Source organism: Agelaius tricolor, unplaced genomic scaffold (assembly GCF_023055355.1).
Source record: "Agelaius tricolor isolate 1412-34295 unplaced genomic scaffold, bAgeTri1.0.p SCAF_35, whole genome shotgun sequence".
Lineage (NCBI taxonomy): Eukaryota > Metazoa > Chordata > Aves > Passeriformes > Icteridae > Agelaius > Agelaius tricolor.
Window position 1 is genome coordinate 1,470,093 of NW_027269295.1, and position 14,707 is coordinate 1,484,799.

The 14,707-nt window shown below is 49.1% G+C and overlaps 1 protein-coding gene across 2 annotated transcripts in view; it reads right to left on the minus strand.

The window, feature by feature from the left end:
• The window catches only part of DNAH9 (dynein axonemal heavy chain 9), a 160,828-nt gene that overhangs the window by 113,279 nt on the left and 32,842 nt on the right, over positions 1 to 14,707 (minus strand). For both annotated transcript variants that reach the window (XR_011683346.1, XM_071452702.1), the window contains exons 22-32: positions 13,583 to 13,709; positions 10,670 to 10,822; positions 8,918 to 9,043; positions 8,412 to 8,651; positions 7,323 to 7,483; positions 6,574 to 6,730; positions 5,211 to 5,315; positions 3,315 to 3,472; positions 2,853 to 2,991; positions 1,310 to 1,597; positions 627 to 837 (exon numbers count right to left, since the gene is read on the minus strand). Coding sequence is in view for 1 of the 2 variants with exons in the window: in XM_071452702.1 (XP_071308803.1) it covers positions 627 to 837; positions 1,310 to 1,597; positions 2,853 to 2,991; positions 3,315 to 3,472; positions 5,211 to 5,315; positions 6,574 to 6,730; positions 7,323 to 7,483; positions 8,412 to 8,651; positions 8,918 to 9,043; positions 10,670 to 10,822; positions 13,583 to 13,709 (1,865 nt within the window). In the remaining variant the exon portion in view is untranslated. The remainder of the gene's footprint in view (positions 1 to 626; positions 838 to 1,309; positions 1,598 to 2,852; positions 2,992 to 3,314; positions 3,473 to 5,210; positions 5,316 to 6,573; positions 6,731 to 7,322; positions 7,484 to 8,411; positions 8,652 to 8,917; positions 9,044 to 10,669; positions 10,823 to 13,582; positions 13,710 to 14,707) is intronic.

Consider the following 14,707-nt stretch of genomic DNA (forward strand, 5'->3'; position numbering starts at 1 on the left):
GGGCAGGGGAGGTGGTGGCAGCTCCTCTCCTGGAGACCTCTGGCCAAGGATGATTTATGGAGCTGTCCTCCCTCACCTCCCAGAACAGCCACACAGGGAATCAAAGCTGCCTTTCTGGATTAGTCACAAGCCAACGTTTGCACTCTGCATCTCTGTAATCTTTCAGCAGGTCTTAAATGCTCATCTCGTCCTCCTCAGGAGCAATCAGGATCAACAGCCTGGCAAACACCGTGTGCTGGAGATCAGGCAGGGATATTCGGTGGAAAAACACCTCTCAAATGCTGCTGGGAATAGAAACCTGGAAATGGCACTTTTGGGGGCCCCAGTGCACAGCACAGGGCAGGAGGAAATTCTCTTCCTTCAGCAGCCCAGCCCCAAAAACAACGTGTCTCAATTAGGAATTGGGAAGCGCTGGTGTTAACAAACATGATAATTATCCTTATGGCAAGAAGATAAATTCCCGAAAAGCTGTGACACCCTACATGTCCTTCTAACAGCAAACCCTCACACAGCTGGGAGCAGCACCTGGGCTGTGAGACCTGCACACAGAGACCCAACATCCACTCAGGAGCTTCATTAAAAAATATCCCTTTTATCTCCAAATTCAGCCACAAAAGGACTTTTACCATCTCTCCACTCCCTCGTTGCTGGGTTAATGATGCCAAAGAGCTCATCATTGGTGACTGCTTTGGGGTTGAGGTCTGTCCACACAGGCCGGCGCTTCATCCTCTGGTAGGTTTTGTGCAGGGACCTCAGCACCTGGGACTTGCCTGTGCCTGCAGCCCCCACCACGAACACGGAGTGCCGGACACTGAGCAGCTCCTCCAGCTGCACCACCTGGGGAAACAGCCCCAGAGCTGACAGACACGCCAAAGTGAAGCTCAGATGTGCAAAATCTAAAGGAAAGAGTCCCTGTCCATGGCTCAGGGTTGGAATGAGATGTCCTTTAAGGTCCCTTCCAACATAAATCATTCTGTGAAATTAGCTCTTATTGGGGCTATTGTATAGAAATTTGTGACCCAGACACACAAAGGATTTGACTCCCAGTTTGGTCTGACTAGAATACAATAAAATATAAAATATAAAATATAAAATATAAAATATAAAATATAAAATATAAAATATAAAATATAAAATATATTATGTATAGATATGTTTTATATATTTAATATAATATAATATAATTAATATAATATCATAAAAATAATAAATCAGCCTTCTGAGAACAAGGAGTCAAATTCTCATCTCTCACCTTGTCCTGGGGACCCTCACACCACCCACAACAGAGCAGAAAACCCCTTGGCCTTACTTTGAGCACAAAGTTGTCCTCGGGCTGCAGCCGCAGCTCCAGCACAGCCTCCTTCACCATGGCCTCAAAATCCAGGTCACGCTTCCGAGGCACATCCAGGGCAGGGAACAGGTCCCCAATCAGCCCCATGAACACTGGCACGTCGTCTGTCACGATTTTGGGGACGTTGAAGTCGCGGAGGGAGCGCATCAGGACCTGCTCCTCGGGCCGCTCGGGGTCCGCGCGCTTCAGGGCGCCCGCCACCACCAGCACCGACTTGATGGCCCGCAGACCCCAGTCGTAGTGGTCCTGCATGAGGGGGAGAAAGAAACAAATAAAAACAGGGGTGAGTTTATGCCTAGGCAGGGGTAAAAAGCAGAAGTCCAGCTGCCAGAGCAGTCAGCAATGGAAATGCAGACAAATTTGATATTTGTGTCATGGCCAGAGACCTCCACCAGCCTGAGTCACCTGGTCTCCATTTCACAAGGTGAGCTTCCCACCAGGGAGAGTCAAATAATTCAGCTGTTCATGCCATCACATGGGCTCAGAGCTGGCACTAAGTCAGCAGCAGGACTTGCACTCTGGAGACCTAAGGAATGTTTTCCCCTAAAACCTTGGCCTTTTTGCAGGTTAAGCAAGGCCTGCCAGAGCCCTGGATCAGCAGGAGCTAATGAGGTGGAGGGCTTGTTAGTCCATTCTGAGGCCTCAGACACTCAAATTTCTCCATCACCAGGTTACCAGGGACATTTGGTCCTGGGGACAGCCTACCAAGCAGGGGCAGGGAGGACACTGCTGGAAAGGAATCCTGGAGGAATCCAACAAGTAAATCCTTCTATCTGTGCTCCATTGAGACCCTGCAGAACACAGCCCAACAGCTTGGCTGCTTTGTGTGGGAGGCCAAAGCTCCCACAGGGCCTCCAGTTGCACAGTACAAAGTTTCTGTGAGAAGGCAGAAGCCCACCCCAGCTCATGCTGGCACAGCCAAGATCAGGTTTTCCATCTGGAGTCCTGATTCAACTCACCCCAGCTTTGATCTATGCAGACAATGCCAAGTTAAAATCTGATTAACCGGGGTTTTGCATTGGAGGTGACCTTACATGGTCAACACTTGACATGACAGAGAAGTATTGAGTTGGACTAAGAGAGGAACAGTGATCATGAACCCCTTGCAGGCAGGAGAATCAATAGGAACTAAGAGAAAAAGCAAAGGGTCACTGCATACTACCCCAATCATGGTGGCATTGGAGGCTTTTGAAAAATCTCTCAAATTCAAAAATTAGTGAGGTTAATGCAGTTGGGTCAAATGCTTCTGACCCTGAAGATCCTCCAGGAGAGCAGATCGAAAATGTCATTGCTCTGATGATCACAAACCCTCCCTTGTCCCAGCAGCTGCCACAAAGGCAGGCAGCAACTAAAACCTGTGAAGCTTCAGCCATGGAGGTGCATGGCAGTGTCACATCCCTGATTTTGGGGATCCAGAGCAGTGTCACACCCCTGATTTTGGGGATCCAGAGCAGTGTCACATCCCTGATTTTGGGGATCCAGAGGACAGCAGAGGGCTCACCTGCTTGGACAGGAGCTCCTTGCAGAGTTGGTAGAGCGTGATGAACTTCCTGGCCAAGGCTCGGGCCTGGAGGAAGCCCTCAGCCACCAACATAATCTCACAGATCAGCTCAAAGTCTGGCACAACCATGGCACAGGGCCTAGGGAGACAGGCAGGAAAGGATTGCAGAGCAGGCATTGACTACAGAGCTTGAGGGCAGTGGATTTGTAGCTTTATCTTCCAGGTCCTCTCCAGTGAGCCACTGGAGACTCTCCCAGCCTGCCCCCGCTGCCTTTTCCATGGCACAGGACAGAGCTACCTTGTCCTCCCTGCATTCCCTGATCCAGGCTTGGTGCACAAGGCTGAAACCATCTGTGAATCCCCAGTGCAAGTAAATTTCTCAACAAAATGAAGCCTGAATGTTCCAAAAGACAATTTCTGCCAGTTTCATGACACAGGTCACAAAACCTGATCTTGACTCACCTGAAGAGAGCTTTTAAATTCTCAGGTAGCTCGGTTCGTCCTGCATAACCAGGGTTCATGGTGATGAAAATCCCAACTGAGGGGACTAAGTTAATGTCTTCTCCAAGAAAATTGAAGGATTTCTTCTTCTCCCGGATGGCATCCTGCACACTCTTCACCTGGGGACCAAGGCAGTGCTGCTGTTCAGGTATGGAAACCCCAGCCAGCACTGCTGACCTCCCTGCACTTGGCCCACAATGAGTGGGGATTATCACTGCTCTGGTCTGGGTTTTACTGACCATATAAAGATTCTACACTGTTTGGGGTAAATCTGTGTGCCTCCCATCACAATCCAACTCTGACAAACAGAAAAGGGCTGAAGAGACTGGACAGTCAAACTGAAAAGAGTTCCAAGAGTTTGCTTCATAAGAGACTTCGCTGGTCTTTTCTACCTGTCTGATTGCAGCTTTGTTCTTCTCATCCCTCACTTTCCAAGGAGGTCCATTACAGCCAGATCACCTCACTGCCCACCTTCCATTCCCATGGAGTGAGTCACAGAATCCCAGAATCAGCAGGCTGGAAGGGACCTTTCAGATCGAGTCCAACCCAGCCCCAACACCTCAACTAAACCATGGCACCCAGTGCCACATCCAATGTTTTGTTAAAACATCCAGGGATGGTGACTCCCCCACCTCCCTGGGCAGATAATTCCAGCACTTCATCACTCTTTCTGTAAAAAACTGTTGCTATAGGACACAAAATAAAATGACGTGAACACGCAGCTCCCCATGGTAAAAAAGAGTGCTTTTAATTTCTGACTCCAACATTTATAGATTTCCAAAAGTGACAGTGGATTGGAGGGTGACAGTGCCACCTCTCCAATGACACTGGACAAACCAACAGTCCATCAAATTTCTCCTCCTCCATAAAAGAATGCAAAACAATGAGTTATTTACATATAGTGCTTGAGAAAGTTCATTACAAGAATGCAAACATCAGAAGGCTTAGAAAATCTTTAAAAAACAGGGCGACAAAAAACGTTTTCCTGAACAGCAAACTCAGCCAGGCCACCTCACTGCCCACCTCCCATTCCATTGCAGCCAGGCCTTCCTTCCCTGCTTCCCAAGGGAGCAGCTCCTTGCAGCCAGCTCACCTCCTCCATAACACCACTCCATCGGGGAGGAATCCATCTCTGCCCTAAACTCACCCTTTTGCCACCTTAAAGCAAAGCAATTAAGGGAGTTTCTCAGTGTGAGGACCCACACCGACAGGAGCTGCATGACTAAGGCAGCCAATTAACCATCACCATGGTTACCCTCCAACAGCAGCAGAGGCGATGATGGAGTGACAGCCCTGCTCGCTCAGACACCATGCTCCAGCCAGGGAATCATTAGCAGCTGAGTCATATCTGGGCTCCTTTTGTTTAGCTTCCCCTTTTATTTTAAGATCCTCAAAGACGTTTTTCAATGACAACTTTAAGCTAGAACCTGATGGGAGGGAAGTGGAGAGGGAAGGACACACAAACACCAGTACCTGCCTGGGATTTCTTTGGGACATCAGGGGAGGTACGATGATGAGACAAAGAGGGATGAAAGTGAGGAGTTCGTGGAGGGGTTCAGAACAATTCCTTTGACCAAGACATTTACAGAAGTTTAGAAACTTCTGGGCTCTAGACCTTAATTTCTGCAATGCCAAGCCCCAAAGTGGGTCTGGAAAGAATTCAGCACCTCAGTCAAACACTGGGATCCCAAAATCTGCACTCACAGCTGACATTGGGGACCAGAAGAACATTGATGTTTTAGCAACTCAGTTTTCAGCACTGAAGTTCCCCCAGACTCAAATCCTTCTGTTCTGGCCCTGTGGGAGTGAGGGAAGGAAGGCTGGCTTGCATTTATCCACAAGCTTTTCTCCACTTACCTGTACAGCAACCACAGAAAGGACCTCAACTGAGATTCTGTTAAATTCATCAAAACAGCCCCAGGCTCCTGTCTGGGAAAGGCCTTTGTAAATATTCCCACAAGACTGAAAAGAAAAAATAAAATAAAATAAAATTACAAGAGTGAAATCACAAACAGAATCCACTCCAGCAAAAAATGGATTTGATTTCCCTGCCTGTTTATTTATAGCAATTTACAGTCTATTGTGGGTATTTAGAAAGTGCAGGGGAGCAGCAGGCACAACTCAATTATAATATTTATAGCTCTGCACAGTTTGCCACTTGATTTGCTAATTGCCCTCTCTCGACAACTCTGCACTCTGGTTCCATCCAAAGGTCACCTGGGCTGAGTTACTGATGGCCCCACGTCCATGAGAGACCTCAGCTGGATGAAATATGGTCCAAGGCCACCAAACCCAGTGCCCTGGAGAGCACAGGGATCAGCACCATGAGCAGCAGAGGATCCTGAGGAACCAGGAGAGCTCTGTCCCCATGCCTGGGACAGGTGTCCTGTGGGTCTGGAGAGAGGGAATGGATCAGCACAGCCTCTGTCTCAACTGAACAGGCCAGAATTTGTAAAGAATTTCATGTGGAACTTAACTCCAGAAGGGAAGGGAGCAGGGCAGAGAGCACAGCTCAGCTCTCCTCCTCCTCCAGAACCTTGTGCAAGTCTCAGAGACAAAAAGAAGGAGGAGGATGAAAAGCTGCTCAGCAGGAAGGGAGGCAGCAGGGATGAGAGAAGAGGGGATGGATCAGAGCAAGCCCAGCTGGGTAACTCCCACCCTGCAGGTTCCAGGGGCCCTGAGCAGCCCCAGTTTGGGGGGAGCAGCACGGTGGTGTTGTGAGGATTTTAGGAGGAGGTGAGAGATGAGAATTTGACTTTCTGTTTTCAGAAGGTTGATTATTTTATGATATTACTATATTATTCTATATTTTACTATATTATAATATTATACACTATAATATTATATACTGTTCTATAATATACTGTACTATACTATAATATACTATACTATGATAATATAATATAATATAATATAATATAATATAATATAATATAATATAATATATAATATATAATATTCTAAAACTATACTAAAGAAAGAGAAAGGATATATCAGAAGGCTAGAAAGGAATGAAGAATAAAAACCTGTGACTGACTCAGAGAGTGACACAGCTGGCTGTGATTGTTTATCTAAACATGTAAATTATTTTTAACTAACAGCCAATCTCCAGACCACATTCCAGAAGAGCAAAACATAGAGAAGCTGAGGTTTCTCATATTTCCAGGACAAAAAATCCTGATGAAGGGATTTTTCTGAAAACATTAGGGTAACACAGCACCTTGTAGTCCATCTGCTCGGAGCAGTTGAACACGTAGACCATGATGCCCAGGGCTCGGCCCAGGTCCTTGGTGGTCTCTGTCTTGCCAGTGCCAGCAGGGCCTGCAGGAGCCCCACTCATGGTCAGGTGCAGGGACTGGGTCAGGGTGATGTAACACCTGCACAGGATGAGGGAAAAGGGAAAGAGACTGAGCTGGGTCAGAGGAATGGCAGATTTGTCTTTACAAACAAGCTTTACAAAAATAAAGCTTATCTCTAACTAAAATCTTAGCTCCTCTAAAATCTCTAAATTCCTTAAAGTTTATGTCTCATTGTGGTGGTGTTCGCAGGGGTCTCACAACGAGGGAAGAGATGAGAATCTTGACTCCATGTTTCACAAGGCTGATTTATTATTTTATGATATAGATTATATTAAAAGAAAAATATATATTAAACTATATTAAAGGAATAGAAGAAAGGATTTCATCAGAAGGCTTGAAAAGAATAGAAAGGAATGATAATAAAATCTTGTGACTGACCAGAGAGTCCAAGACAGCTGGACTGTGATTGGCCATTAATTAGAAACAACCACATGAGCCCAATCCCAGATGCACCTGTTGCATTCCACAGCAGCAGTTAACCATTGGTTACATTTTGTTTCTGAGTCCTCTCACCTTCTCAGGAGAAAAAACCCTAACGAAAGGATTTTTCATGGAATATGTCCGTGACATCTCATAACCAGCAGCTCAGGTGGCACCAGCAGGGCCTCACCTGTCGGTCAGGGGGGTGATCACCAGCCGGGGGGTGTTGCCCAGGTACTCGTAGCAGTAGAGGAACTGAGCATCACAGATGTTGGCCCAGCAGTGCCGCTCCTCATCCGACCAGCGGTGCCGCAGCTGCGCCAGCCACACGAAGGCCTGGCCATTGTCCACCTGCAGAGTGGCACCAGGGAGGGCAGGGGGGTGCTTTCAGTCCTGGCTTTCATGGTTTTCAGATTCTGTGCTGCCTAGGTGTGTAGCTCTGAGCTTTGTGTTAAGTGTTAGTAAGTTTTCTTTACGAGGTAGGTTGACAAAATAATCCTTTTCCAGCTTGGGACTAAGGAAGATCGATACAAGCTTTAGGCCCAAAATGCATAAACAATGGGGAACTGAGAGAGCAAACAAAGAGGATGGGACTTCATGACCTGGAGCTGTAATTGGACAATTAACCTCAATATGGAAATGGACCAAAACTTATAAAAGTGTGAAAACTCCTGACTGGGACCCATCTTGGGTGTAGCCACGGCTGGGCTCTTGCACTACCTAAGGTGTATCCCCTAAAGGCCTTTAAATAAATCCCTGCTTTATTCTTTTAGCTCTGTCTAGTCTCTGTCCCAGGTCAGCCTCTCTAGGCATCAGTTCTGGCACCCCAGATGGGACAGAAGGCATCTGGAAAACCCCTGGAGTAGAGGAAAACCCAAGTCCTGCACTCCACTCCTGCCAGTACTCCCAGGGAAGCCCAGCTGCAGGCCAGAAGGTTTCAGAGCCAAAGTCCAGGTTGGACAGGGCTTGGAGCACCCTGAGATAGAAGAAGGTGTCCCTGCCCATGGCAGGGGTTGGAATGAGAAGAGCTTTAAGGTCCCTTCCAACCCAAACCATTCTGTGAGTACGCGAGGACAGGCAGTGTGGGAGTGGTGGACAAATCCCAAGAGATTCCCTGTGGGCCCACACCAGAGCAAGAAAACAGAGAAGAAAATGCCAAATGCTTTTTCCTATGGCCCTGCTGAGGCAGGCAGTGCCCCCAGTGCCTGTCCCTGGTCTGTCCCTCCACGATCTCCCCCTCCATGCCCAGCATGGCTCACACTGAGCTGGGAACACCAACCTTCTGTGCTATCATCTTGGCCACCACGTCCCGCGCGTGCACGTCGATGGTGCAGATGGTCATGATCTTCTGCCTGTCGCCCCTGGAGAGCTGCCCCAGCAGCATGGTCACCAGCGTGTTCAGCTGGGCCACTTGCTTCTTGTGGTACTCCTTCATGGCCTTCTCGTAGCCTTCCTTCATCCTGGAGAAGGCCATGCCCACCTCAGCTGTCCACCAGATCTGGGTGCAGCAGAGAGCCACCTGGGGAAACAGAGTGGCTCAAGAGCAGGGCAACACCAGGCTTTGCTTACCTCTGAGAGGGTCTGACCCATGGGGAGGTCAGGGATGAGGCATCCCTGATGTGAAATGAAGTTTTGTTATACAGTATCCCAGCAGGCAGGAGAGCAGGGATCCATTTTACATCCATTGAAATTCCCATCTCGGGCATTACACCCTTCCTCTTTTCCCTGGACAGAACCACTCCCATCCGCAGCCCAGACCCCTCTGGAAGCAGGGCAGGGCAGTACCTGGGCAGGGTGGTCAAAGAGCCACTGCTCCCTGGGCTTGTCCTCGTAGGCCGCCACAGCCGCGCCCATCCCGTCCCTCACCGTGGCCCTCATGGTGTCCAGCAGGCGACCCAGCCACACCTCCACCTGCAGAAGGGGTTAAATCCCAGAACACTGCTGCTTTTCACCCCTGGGTGATGAGGGATGATCCCAAGAACATGCCTGCCATCCCTCATCCCTCAGCTCTCCAGTCAATGCCCTCCTCCAGACTGGAGGGCTCAGCCATTTCTGCACCCATCCCGTCCCTCACCGTGGCCCTCATGGTGTCCAGCAGGTGACACAGCCACAGGTCCACCTGCAGAAGGGGTTAAATCCCAGAACACTGCTGCTTTTCACCCCCGGATCATGAGGGATGATCCCAGGAATGCCTGCCATCCTTCAGCAATGAGGGGGACAAGCAGCTCAGCTCTCCAGCCAAACAAGCCTCAGGCCTCCTCCAGACTGGGGGACTCAGCCATTTCTGCTCCTGCAGGATCAGCATCTCCTCCCAGAGAGGTTTTTTGTGGAAATCCAGCTGGAGGAGGAACCACAGTGAACTCCACTGAGGAGCAATTGAGCTCAGCGTGTTCCAGCTCCAGGCCATGGCAGAGTCACCCGTGGGATTGGAGCACAATCTGCCAGCAGCAAGAGAATGCTGGGAACACAATTCCTGCTGAATTTAGTATTTCACAATTCCTGCTGAATGTAATATTTAGTATTTTAGAGAGGAGAGTTTAAATGCCAAGTGTCATCACTGGGGAGCTCAGAGCTGGTATTACCTACTTTAGCTTCCTTTAACAGTCCATGGAGAAAAGTGCAGCCACAGGGACAGAAAAGCTGAGCAGTAATTTGATTCTTAAATTTTGTACTTCAACCCGTCCTATGAAATAAGATTTGGAAAACAGGGGGAAAACCCTTTTCTTTCCAAAGGTATCTGTGCAGAAGTACTATGGAATAATTTAATCTGTTTTCAGTCTGCATCCCCTCCCAGCTGGGAGGGTAGGAGTAACCTTCAAAACATCTTTCAGGAATTAAAATTAAAAAGCCCAGTAAAGAAAAGGCCACAGCCCTTCCTCACACCATGGGCTGTGGGGACCCATCCAGAGCAGGACTAGAGCTGTGGTGAAAGCAGGGATTAAGTTCCACACCAGCTCTTCCAGCTTTTCCCATAGAGGCAGTGCAGTGGAACTCTGTAAGACCTTGGCTGTTCCTGTTATATTTTCTGAAAAATTCCTTCACCAGGATTTCTTCTCCTGGGAAGCTGAGAAGCCTCAGAGAAAAGTGAAAACAATAATTATCTGATTTGCTTCTCCTGTGCTTTGCTGCTTTGGAATGTGGTTGCAGATGGTTTCTCCAACATGTGACTTGTTTTTACTTAATGACCAATCACAGTCCAGCTGTGTCAGGACTCTAGAAAGTCACAAGTTTTTCATTAGTTTCTTGTTAAACCTTCTGTAAGTATCCTTTCTGTATTCTTTAGTATAGTTTTAATATAGTATTCTTTTATATTATTAAATATAATTTTATATTATTATATAATATCATAAAATAATAAATTTTATTATATTTTAACCTTCTTAAATTTTGACCTTCTAAAAACATAGAGTCAAATTCATCTTTCCTCCCCACAACGAGGGACCCCAAAAATACCACACTTGGCCAGGGATGCCCACCCAAGGGGGGTGGGAGCAGGTTCCACCAGGCAGCTTGGACACACAAGGTCTCCCCTCTCACCTGCCCACTGCAGTCACAGGGTTCACTGAACTGGACATATTCCTCCTCTCTGCTGTACATTCCCAGGCCAACCTTGGTAGTCTTCTCCTCGGAGTCCACCTGGAATTTCAGCCTGGCCAAGTTGTCAAAGAGTTTGGAAAGGTGACGCTGCACCTGCCAAAGGGATTGTGCCAATGAGGTGAGGGGGACAAGACCCAGAATCACAGAATAATGAGCTTGGAAGAGACCTCTAAGATCATCGAGTCCAACCTGTTCCCTAACACTCAACCAGACTCCAGCACCAAGTGCCATGTCCAGGCTTTTTTTAAACACTTCCAGAGGTGGTGATTCCACCACCTCCCTGGGAAGAGCATTCCAGTGCTTTATTATTCTTTTGGTGAAAAATTTCCTCCTAATATCCAACCTATCCCTTCCCTGAGGTAGCTGGAGGCTGTGTCCTCTGGTTCTGTCAGAGACCAACCCCACCTGTCTGCAGCCTCCCTTCAGGAAGGTGTAGAGAGCAATGAGGTCACCCCTGAGCCTCCTCTTCTCCAGGCTAAACAGCCCCAGCTCCTTCAAACGTTCCTCACAGGGTTTGTGTTCCCAGCCCGTCTCCAGCCTCGTTGCCTCCTCTGGATGTGCTCAAGTATCTCCACGTCCCTCCCAAACTGAGGGGCCAGGACTGGACACAACACTCAGGATTGAGGACCAGTATAGGCAGAGCAGAGAGCAGCAGAGGTGTGACAGCCACAGTCCTGCTCACAAAGAATGACCTGGACACCTTGGCAGCACCACATCTCACTTGTGGCCAGGATGGTGCCAACAGGAGCCTCTTGCTGTCCTTCTCAGGAGCTGGATTTGATGGTCCTGGTGGCTTCCCTCCAGCTCAGGCTATCCTATAATCCATCCTATGGCTTGTTTGCCCAGTTCTCACTCCCTGCCCCACAGAGGATTCCAGCCCCTCCTCAGGAGCTGTCCCACAGGTGGCCAAATCAGTTTCTTACCTGGCTGAATCCCAGGAGGTGCCAAGTGGATTGAGAAGCAAAGGACACTCAGCTTCCCCACCAGGACAGGCACACATCCTTTCCAATCTTACACAAACCATGGGATCCTGTTTTACCCCTGCAAGAGGGCAGGCTCAGCAACCCCAGTGTCCTCTCCCAGCCCCTGGCCACTCTGCAGGGCCTTGGCTGTGCTCCAGCCCTCGACACAGCTCTGCCACCAGAGCCCAGAATGCACCTGAACCTGCACCAGCTCAATACCCAGTTCAAGTGGATAATATCATTGTCTATTTAATCCTCCTTTAGGAATTATCAGGCTTTGAAACTACAGTGGAAAGGCTGAGAGCGTATCCGTGTATGATCCTGCCTGACATTTACTTTGATTTTACTGCAAATAGTTTTGAATAACAGAAAGCACCAGGAATTTCTCCTTACTCCGTGGAGCATTTCAGCACAGCAGCTTTTCTCTGCTTCCTGTGTTCTCTTTCTCTCTCTCCATTTTAAGCATCAATCAGCTGTGTATTTATGACACTCTGTGGGCTGAAATCACCCAGCAGCAGCAAACAGATCCAAGCTGAGTTAAAGGTTAGTGGCAACAAGAGCATTTCCAAGCCTGCCCCATTCACATCCTGACACAAACCCTGAAAAGGAGGAAAAACTTAAGGAGGCTGAGGTTGCTCACTGCTAAAAGGTAGAATAAGGAATTGATTCCTTACCCAACAGGCTCCATTTGCTGTGGACACTTTGATTTGGTTCACACACCAACCTCAGGATTATTGATGCCTCCCAAAGCAGGCCGGGCAGGGCATGGCATTGCCAGGCTAAGGGGCTGAGGCTCCCTGACAGCAGCTCCACATGGAACAGCACCTGCAGGACTGAACCCTCTGAGCTCTGCCCACAGGGGACAGAGGGTTCTGATCCCTGGCAATGGGGGGAAGGCGACTGGGAAGCCATTTCCTACAACAGGAGGGTCACTGCCAGCTCCTCCTTGGGATGATCCAGCAATCCTGCCCAGCCAGGAGGAGGAATGGTGTGCTTGGGAGGAGCAATGGTGTGCTTGGGGGATTTGGGAGGAGCAATGGTGTGTTAGGGAGGAGGAATGGTGTGTTTGGGGGATTTGGGAGGAGCAATGGTGTGCTTGGGAGGAGCAATGGTGTGTTTGGGGGATTTGGGAGGAGCAATGGTGTGTTTGGGGGATTTGGGAGCAGCAATGGTGTGTTTGGGGGATTTGGGAGGAGCAATGGTGTGTTTGGGGGATTTGGGAGGAGCACTGGTGTGTTTGGGGGGATTCCCCACACCTGGCATTCAGAGCCCATCCCAGAAACCCAGTGAGGGGTCAGACAGCACCTGGCCACAGCCACTGCCTGACCTGGCTGCTCAGCTCCTGCAGGCTGTGCTCAGCTCCTGCAGGCTGTGCTCATCCCTGCCCTGCCATCAGGACACCCAAAGCCTTTGCAGGGGGAAGGAAGAGGCACTGCCTGGAAATTGCCTCTTCTGCCTAAAAAAATCAGCCCTCTACAAGCCACCAGTGCTCAGCCCTCCCACACTGGAATGCCCAACCTGGGGCTCTTTGTTTGGTGCCATTCCAGGCTGGGATCCAAGGTCAGCAACAATTTTTGGATGAGATCCTCATGGAAGTCATTTTCCTGCAACCTTGCTGTATCCCAGCAGGAGCAAAGCCCTGTTTTTATGGCACAAAGCCCACAGAGGGGCTCTCTGAACCTGCCATGAGCATCCCCAGGGTCAGATCACACAACACCTGGGGCAGGGCTGCCTGTCAGCAGTGGCAGGTGGAGATCAGCTGTGAAGGAGTTGTTAATCCATGTAGGATGGGAGAAAATCCCTCCAGAAATGACACTGGGGAGAGTCCCAGGACAACACCTTCCACTGTGACACTCCTGCAAATGCAAAGGTGGCACAGCACAAGCCTTACCAGATGTGGGTTGGTGCCATTGGAAAGAATATCCAGTAAATCTGCAGAAGAAATGAAGTAAAATCTGGGAAAAGCCAACCTTTTCATGTCCAAATATTCAGCCAAAGCCTTCTCACACAGAGACAACCTGGGGAGACAAAGCAGAGCCCGGTTCAGGTGGGTGAATACCCTGCCATGCTTCATGCTGCCCTTCTCAGGCAGGTTCTCCCCACCATGGGGAAATGCCAGGCACGAGCTGAGCCTGCAGGCTGCTCCTGCCCCCAGCCCTGAACAAAGCACAAGGGAACTCACAGCTCACTCTACTCCAGGGGTCAAACACCCAGGAGTCAGGGCAGCCTGATGAAAAAGCAGCAGCACAAGGGGAAGAAGAGGTTTGGAAAGGTTTGCAGTCTGACCCGCTGCTTTAGACAAGCTCATAGCTGCCACAGGTGGTGGCATCCACTGGGATGAACATTTCCAGAGCTGCTTTTATTCTAATGAGCCACATTTTAAAGTCTGATTCCAACCAACTCAGCTTTTTGTGTTTGCAAAGCATGAAAGGAAAGTTGTTTGCTCCGATCTAAAATGAATCTTGCAGTGTTCACATGCTAAACTGCTGCTGAGCTTACAAAGTTCCTAAATAACATTCTCTGTGAGGAACATTGGCCTTGTTCGATTGAAAATAAAATAAAATCCCTATTTGAAATGGAGAGCTGCTACTGACACAACAGCTTAGCATGGACTTTGAAGTGGTTTTCAGGCAGATTCATATGTTAAGTGAGAAGTGTCTCCATCCCAGGGCACTCAGGTCTGTCTCAGGGAGCTGTGTTATGCCTCAAGGGTACACAGGGATCATTTTGTAAATTAAATGGGCTCAGCTCTGCTTTTTTTGATCACAAAATCACAGGAGGGTTTGGATTGGAAGGGAGCTCAAAGCCCAGCCTGTCCCAGGCTGCTCCCAGCCCTGTCCAACCTGGTCTTGGGCAGTGCCAGGGATCCAGGGGCAGCCACAGCTGCTCTGGGCACCTGTGCCAGGGCCTGCCCACGCTCACAGGGTGATGGGTCACAAACACAGAGACTTGAGACAGATCAGAAAAGCTGGAGATTTGTGACTGCAGAGGAAGCAGAGCCTCAGTAAAAGCCTCA